The sequence below is a fragment of the Impatiens glandulifera genome, chromosome 4 (genome assembly GCF_907164915.1).
Source record: "Impatiens glandulifera chromosome 4, dImpGla2.1, whole genome shotgun sequence".
Lineage (NCBI taxonomy): Eukaryota > Viridiplantae > Streptophyta > Magnoliopsida > Ericales > Balsaminaceae > Impatiens > Impatiens glandulifera.
Genome location: NC_061865.1, coordinates 3,276,916 through 3,284,348, shown reverse-complemented (window position 1 = coordinate 3,284,348; position 7,433 = coordinate 3,276,916). Strand labels below are relative to the sequence as shown.

Below are 7,433 nucleotides of genomic sequence, written 5' to 3'. Positions count from 1 at the left end.
TAGTGATTATCAAGCAAATAATTCCAATCTTCGTAATAAAATACTCCAGTAGGGTTTAGTCTGATTCTGTCATCGTCATCAATATATGGGTCAATGTAAGCCTTATTATTTGCATATCTCCAACTATCCCATGCCTTCTTTGCTTGTGACATCGTCTTATCTTTATAGGCTTCAATGAGAACATTTGTTGAACTTTCGAAAGGATCCTGAAAAATAACAACATATTTTAAGATTGTGAAAGTTTCAAAATATAAAATAACACGTTAAATAAAACTCACGGAGATAGACTATCATATATGGTTCAATTGAGATTGGAATAGATCAGACCAGTTTTTGAGACGATGTGACACCAACTCGCATTTGCGGACAACGCTAGCTGCCAATATGGCAACGCCCAACCATCCAAGTACCTCATGAACTACAACATTATCTTCTCTCCGGTTTCCATTCTTGCAAGAACCATGTTTTTGTTCTTCCCCGTCTCCTCCTCGATAAAGACGTTACTGCAAAATAACATTAAAACGACATTTGTTAAAATCTATATAATTATTTAAATATCACGTATAAGTTATTATTAACTACATGTAGTCTCGGGATTGATTATTATTACAACTTCTTATCTGAAAAATCTTGTAGCTTCTAGCAGTCAAGAAACTGGATACCAGAATTTGCAGGCCATTAAGTGATGAAAATTTCCTCGAGCTCGTCTCTGTTGGTTCTAAGCTTCGACATGAGAATTTAGCTGAGCTGGTTGGATATTGTTTGGAGCATGGACAGCGGTTACTTGTGTATAAATACTACCAAAATGGAACCCTTCATGAAGCATTGCATTCAGACGAATGCATTGGTAAGAAACTGTCGTGGAATACTCGAATCCGCTTGGCTCTAGGTGCTGCACGAGCCTTAGAGTAAGTCATACCGACACATTTCATTTTTCTTAAGGGATAAAACCATTTCATTGATCCATAATTTTTTACAAACAATTCAGTACAAACCATTTTAATTTAATTTTGGTTATGGAAAAGGTATCTGCATGAAGTTTGTGAACAGCCAATTGTGCATGGGAACTTCAAGTCTTCCAATATTCTCCTTGATGATGATATGACAGTGCGCGTTTCAGATTGTGGTTTGGCTCCTGTTTCTCCGGATGAGTACCTAAAACTGGTAATACCTCATGTTGGAATAATATCTTACAGCATTTTGTTTATCATGAAAGCAAACATTTATTAAGTATTGGATTGAATTTGACAGTTAATGAACGACGGTTATGGTGCACCTGAAGTGGAGTTGGGAGTTTATAATTGCAAGAGCGACGTGTACAGCTTTGGGATCATACTGTTGGAGCTTCTTACTGGTCGAAAATCTTGCGATAGGTATGCAATGCAAAACTTGTAAACTAAATTCTTAACTAGATTGACATTACATTTTTTGAAAAAATATTATCTTTGTGTAGATCAAGGCCAAGAGGGGAACACTTTTTGGTGAGATGGGTAATTCCTCAGCTTCATGATATTGATGCATTATCGGAAATGGTTGATCCTTCCTTAAATGGAGTTTACCCAACAAAATCATTATCGCGTTTAAAATTGTTATTTCTATAGAATTTAGTACTTAGATTTTGTTTTAATAATTTTTTTGTTTTTTTTAATTCTCATTAAATTAATTGAGAGTTACATATTAAAAAATAATTAATAAATAATACAAAATAAAATGTACAAAAATCAATACAAATCAAAATTGATGATATAGATATTAAATTATAATAACAATTTATAAAATTAAAATTTTTCAACAAACATGTAATTTGTTGAGGAAGAACGAATTCATTTGAATTCTTAAACAATGAATGCTAAATAGAGCAAACTGAATGAATAGCAGAAGAATTTCTACCAAATATTTGAGTGACAATTAAATTATCCTTAGCCGATTGTTGTAAAATTGAAATAGTAAAAAAATTGTACAAATTATAGAAGAATATCTGTAAAAGGCCTCCATATTAACGATCAAATTAATAATTCATTATTAAAAACATGAAAAACAACTTTAAATCTAATCATTTTGTCACCTTTCTGGTTAAAAATGGATATACACATACTTAAAAAAACATCCTGAACACAATTAAAAAATATTAGTGTTGCCTAGGATATAAGCCACAACCCATCCATCCATATGACAACCCAACTAATAAAAATAATAAAGATATTCAATTAAATTTATTAACTATCATATGACAACCCATCTAATAAAAATAATAAAGATATTCAATTAAATTTATTAACTATCCTAACCATATAAGTGTGTAATTTAGTGGTTTAAAATGAAAAATAAAATTTTTTATTTAGTTATAAGTTCAAACTTTAAATTTAAAAAAAAAATTTAAACTAAAATTAGGACTATCAATTTTTTTCCACGTTTTTCTACTTAAGTTGGGGAAACCCAATTCTCGGGACAGCCACTAGATATGAGCAGCAAACGACTCACCGAATATTGAAAGTTATTCGAATCACAAAAATTTAGGATAAAAAATTCGATCTAATTAAATAAAATATAACACAAACTCAAATCTGAGTGGTGTAAAAAAAAAGACACACTCCGATACTAAAAAACATGAAAAGACCAAGAAGGAATGTCTTCTCCAATCTCACCTCGTCCGAAGAAATAAAAATAAGCTTATTTAGTTTTAGGTTATTTGGAAAATTTTATTAAAATTTTAAATTTCCATCATTTTTTTTTTCAACTATCAAAGCATTAAATTATTTTTATGAAATTTAAATAAAAATATATATTATTTACAATTTTTTTTATAAAACCCATATAACCAATTTAGTTGTTGGGTCATATTTAAATTTATAAAAATAAAAAATAAACTCAATATTCACCCAATATATATTTAAATTTTTTTTTAACAAAAACTCAAAATCTCAACGGCTAAAACTGAGATGAATATACAAACGATTTGAAAATGACAGCCGTGCCGGCCGCGCCATTTTCAAGGTCTTCTTCATCTTCTTCTTCATTAGCATACAAATTATCCGATCAAAAACAACTGCTAAGAAACAAATTCGATCTTTCCAAAGCTTCTTACCAGAGAAAGATGACATCTTTCTATATATCTCCTCTAACCATCAGACCTTCAATACTGTTTCTCGCTACTTCCGCATGGCAGGCCGCTTCGATCCAAACCCTTTTGATGAAGAACACGTCAATCCGTTCTCCGTAAGTTCAAATCTCAATCTAACCTCTCCCTATTTGTACCCTCTACTCGTAATTTTGTTATCACGAAAATCTGTTTATTGGATTCAGCATACGGCCAAAAACTGGAGGCCTTCACCTCTTTCTCATGAACCTGTAGGGTTCAATAACCATGACCCAATTGATATTCCCCTTGATAAAGTTTCGGTAGGTGCAGAAATTACTGTTTTTTATAACTTAATTAGATTTCATCCAACATTTATGGGTAGTTTCAGGAATTGAGAAAGAAAGAAAGAGAACTGAAAGCTAAGGAGGAAGAACTTATAAAGAGAGAAAAGGTAATAATTATGAAGTTCATTGAGTAGAGATGAAGAATTGATAATGTTGTTTGTGTGCAGGAAGTGAAGAGAAGAGAGGATGAACTTGCAAGAGGTTGGAATCTCTTTTCTTCTTCTTCTTCTTCTTCTTCTTCTTCTTCTTCTTCTTCTTAATAATTAGTATCCTCCATTAATTTCTAGTTTGGTTTTGAAGCTGGTGTAATTGTAAATCGAGGGAGAAATTGGCCCCCATTCTTTCCAGTCATCCATCATGATATTCCAAAGGAAATACCAATTCATCTGCAAAATTTGCTGTATCTTGCATTTGCTACACTTTTGGGTAAGTCTCTTTATGCTTGGTTGCTTCTTGTTCTTGTTCTTGTTGTTGCAAATGGAATTATCTTCTGGTTTCATTATACAGGTTTAGTGTTGTGTCTCTTCTGGAATCTAATAACCCTGTCTGCTGCATGGAGCAAAGGGGGAAGTTAGTAAATTAATCAAAATTTCGTCATTTGATCTGTTACTCCTCCCTGTAGATTAGTATTAATAACATGAATGATTTTCATTTTGTGGGTGTGATGTTGTAGCTGCAAATGCCTGGTTTGTTGCTCTTATATACTTCGTAACAGGGATCCCATCAGCTTATTTCATGTGGTATAAGCCACTTTATCGCACATTCAGGTAATAATAAGAAGTCTTTTTTTTTTCATTAGAAGGGAATTGGCTCAGTGTTTTACTTGTCATTTATGACAGAAAGGAGAGTGCATTCAGATATGGATGGTTTTTCCTCTTCTATATGGTAAAAGCACCACTTATGACATAACTGATCTGCTTTCTTTTAATCTTGTTTGTTTCCATGTTCAGGTTCATATTCTCTTCTGCATATTCGCAGCCGTTGCACCTCCTATACTTTTTAAAGGATATTCTTTAACGTAAGTTTTCATTTGCGAAAAAAGAGTTCATCCCGATCTTTATCTATATGTATATATATGCTTGCTAAAGAATTTTGTTTTCTTGCATTTGAAACAGAGGCATCCTCCCTGCATTGGATTGGATGAATTATAATAGTCTTGTTGGGGTAATTCTTTTTTTCATTTCAAAATAGAGTTTATTACGACATTTGCTTCTTGTTACCTATGTGTTTTTACCTACTCAGATATTTTACTTTGTCGGATTTGGATTGTTTTCTCTCGAGGCACTTCTCAGTATATTCGTTATTCAGGTATACTTATTTGTCGTGCAATCATTTCAAACGGGATTTTGCTAATTTCTTCATATGTTTTGATTCTTTAGCGGGTATATAGCTATTTTCGAGGAACTGCTGAGATCAAGCGCGATGCTACCAAGGCTTCTATAAGAGCAGCAATATGACCGCGGCTGTTTCCAAATATGCTATAATTTCTATGTTCTCATTTTACATATAAAACTTGGAATGTTTAATATTGAGAGGTTTTGAACTTAATAATGTTTATGGTGTAGTTATTTAATTTATAATGAAATATAAAATATGAAAAAACATTAATATTTAAGTATTTTTATTTGGTTTATTAAGCATATAATCCGAATCATGAGAGTTTGCAAATACAAAAAAAAAAAAAAAATGGTTAAACTTGAATTATGAAGTAGTCTCAATGTTGCAAAACAATAATTTCGAGGTGAAGATGCAGTTCAGAACAGCTGCGAGCCGAACCCCACCTTGAGCGAGTCTCATCTCCACAACATGCAGCCGCAAAAAAGTAATCGTCTAAACCAAAACCATGATCACCAATTCACCATGAATAGTCCAAAACCATAATCACCAATTCACAATCAATAGTCAGTTTTTGATAAGTCATTTTAAAAAAATACACATTTACCTTTTAGGGTGGCTCTTGGCAGGACATTTATGTAACATTTATGTAGGCATCTAAGATGCATACTCGTAAATAAAACCATCATCTTATATCATAATAGAGAATATCTAAACATGTTTTTAGATTTGGTTGAAAAACATGATATGAATTTGAGACTAATAAGATAAAGAAAAGATGAAATATCAATCAAGAAAGCACGATAAATGACTCAAGATTTACGTGGAAACCCAAGACGGAAAAAACCACGGGCAGGAGAGGAAAAATTCACTATGGTTAAAGTAGAAGATACTTTGAAAGTGAAGAATAATTATGTCAAATATTTTGTGTGTGAATGTTGTGAATAAAACTCTAACTAAGACTATATATTTATAGACCAATAATTGAGCATAATGAGCCCAATATCAAACAGTTAGGATTTTATATTATATTATATCATTATATCACGAGCCTAGGCCAAATCCCGATCAAAACCGATATAGGTCACCATAATCTAACAATCTCCACATTCTGTAAACTTCTGTAATGATCATGTATTCTACCTCATTAATTAGTAGACAACGCGACTGTACTCTGTAGAGTAACTTTCCAACTAATCGCAAAACCTCCAATACAAAAAACAAAACTTGTAAGCGACATTTTTTTGTCAAGATCACCAGCATAATCAGAGTTGACATAACTGAAAACTCCATCTATAGTCCTCCCAAACTGTAGGTGAACGTCCGTTGAACTTCTTAAATAACGTAAGATTCACCAAACTGTTCTCCAATACTCTTTACCTGGATTTTCCATATATCTGCTAACTGCACTTACTGAATATGTCAAATCTAATCGAATACAAACCATTGCATACATAAGTGAAATAATTGCAATGAAATATGGAGCTCGTAACAAATACTCGATATCCTCATCAGGATGAGGTGACATAATTGAAGAGAGTTTAAATGAGTTGTTAATGAAAGAACTCACTAGACTAGCATAAAAATGTTGAATAGATAAATGATTTTGATGTAGACGCAACTATCATAATCACTTCTCTTGAAATTATGAGTGATCATAGAAGAGTCGAAACTTTTATACCACCACATTGACGATTGCTTTAAATCATAAATAAAATTTTCAAATAACAAATACAATAATCTTTTCTTAAGACTGTAAATATTTTAGGTTGATGCATATAAATGTCTTTATCTAAAACTCCATGTAGAAATATGGTCTTCACATATAGCTGATCAAGCTTCAAAATATGCATTGCCATGATACCAAGTAATACTCGAATCAAAATATGTTTGACAACAGAAGAAAACACGTTAGTACAATCAATCTCCGAAATTTGACTATAACCTTCCTCATCGAGTCTTCGAGGAGGTCTAATTTCAGATATGAGCTTATCTACAACAAAATGATATTGTGGTGCAAGCGGTGAAGTATTTGACAACTCTGGTATAGTTAACGGCAGTATTGTAGATTCAAATTCTGATATGCTCTCAAACTCCACTTGCTTGCTAAATTTTTGCTGAATTTTATCTCGAAAATATATAGAGGATGTAGCATGTAACATATGTATTTCATCGAAAGTAACATCTCAATTAATTATTACATTTCTAGTTTCTTGACACCATAGCTTGTACCCCTTTATACTAGATTTATAACCGATGAAAATACACTTCACATATTGAGCTTCCAATTTTCCTTGATCAGCATGAGCATACGCTGAACAACCAAAAATTCTCAAATCAAAATATCTAGAAGGAATACCATAACATACTATTTGCGGAGTCTGTTTATTAATTACAGTTGACGAGGAAACATGTTAAAGCTACAACTTCAGCCAAAAAGACTTTGATAAATCAACATTATGGATCATACAACTCACCTTCTCCATCAAAGTTCTATTCATCCTCTCTATCACACCATTATGTTGTGAATTCTTAGGCATTGAGTGGTGCCTTACGATTCCTTCAGTTCTACATAAAAAATTAAATTCTCCAGAACAAAACTCCAAACCATTATTAGTACGCAAACATTTTATTGGTTTTCTTGTCTGTTTCTCAATCATAGTCTTTCACTCCTT

The 7,433-nt window shown here is 32.2% G+C and overlaps 2 protein-coding genes across 3 annotated transcripts; both read left to right on the top strand.

Moving 5' to 3' along the window:
* The first annotated feature begins 413 nt into the window (after positions 1–413).
* Positions 414–1,601, top strand: LOC124933852 (protein STRUBBELIG-RECEPTOR FAMILY 3-like). Its single transcript, XM_047474293.1, has 5 exons — positions 414–479; positions 637–908; positions 1,026–1,164; positions 1,252–1,373; positions 1,454–1,601. The coding sequence occupies exons 1-5, from the start codon at positions 414–416 to the stop codon at positions 1,599–1,601; spliced, it is 747 nt and encodes a 248-aa protein (XP_047330249.1).
* A 1,389-nt stretch (positions 1,602–2,990) lies between these two features.
* LOC124936532 (secretory carrier-associated membrane protein 3-like) lies at positions 2,991–5,115 on the top strand. Of its 2 annotated transcripts, XM_047477039.1 has the most exons (12): positions 2,991–3,216; positions 3,304–3,399; positions 3,462–3,530; positions 3,591–3,624; positions 3,724–3,849; positions 3,931–3,993; positions 4,097–4,190; positions 4,263–4,308; positions 4,374–4,441; positions 4,539–4,587; positions 4,666–4,731; positions 4,803–5,115. In XM_047477039.1, exons 1-12 carry the CDS (start codon positions 3,160–3,162, stop codon positions 4,878–4,880), a joined length of 846 nt encoding a protein of 281 aa, XP_047332995.1. In that variant the 5' UTR covers positions 2,991–3,159; the 3' UTR covers positions 4,881–5,115. The 2 variants fall into 2 exon arrangements, with proteins under 2 accessions (XP_047332995.1, XP_047332994.1); XM_047477038.1 differs by having other exon boundaries at positions 2,991–3,399; positions 3,468–3,530.
* The last annotated feature ends 2,318 nt before the right edge of the window (positions 5,116–7,433 follow it).

Coding starts and splice junctions, on each gene's coding strand:
- LOC124933852 (XM_047474293.1), top strand. CDS start 414: ATGAACTACAACATTATCTTCTCTCCGGTTTCCATTCTTGCAAGAACC. Junction 480..636: donor CCATGTTTTTGTTCTTCCCC/GTCTCCTCCTCG, acceptor AAAATCTTGTAG/CTTCTAGCAGTCAAGAAACT. Junction 909..1,025: donor GGTGCTGCACGAGCCTTAGA/GTAAGTCATACC, acceptor GTTATGGAAAAG/GTATCTGCATGAAGTTTGTG.
- LOC124936532 (XM_047477038.1), top strand. CDS start 3,160: ATGGCAGGCCGCTTCGATCCAAACCCTTTTGATGAAGAACACGTCAAT. Junction 3,531..3,590: donor AACTTATAAAGAGAGAAAAG/GTAATAATTATG, acceptor GTTTGTGTGCAG/GAAGTGAAGAGAAGAGAGGA. Junction 4,191..4,262: donor CCACTTTATCGCACATTCAG/GTAATAATAAGA, acceptor CATTTATGACAG/AAAGGAGAGTGCATTCAGAT.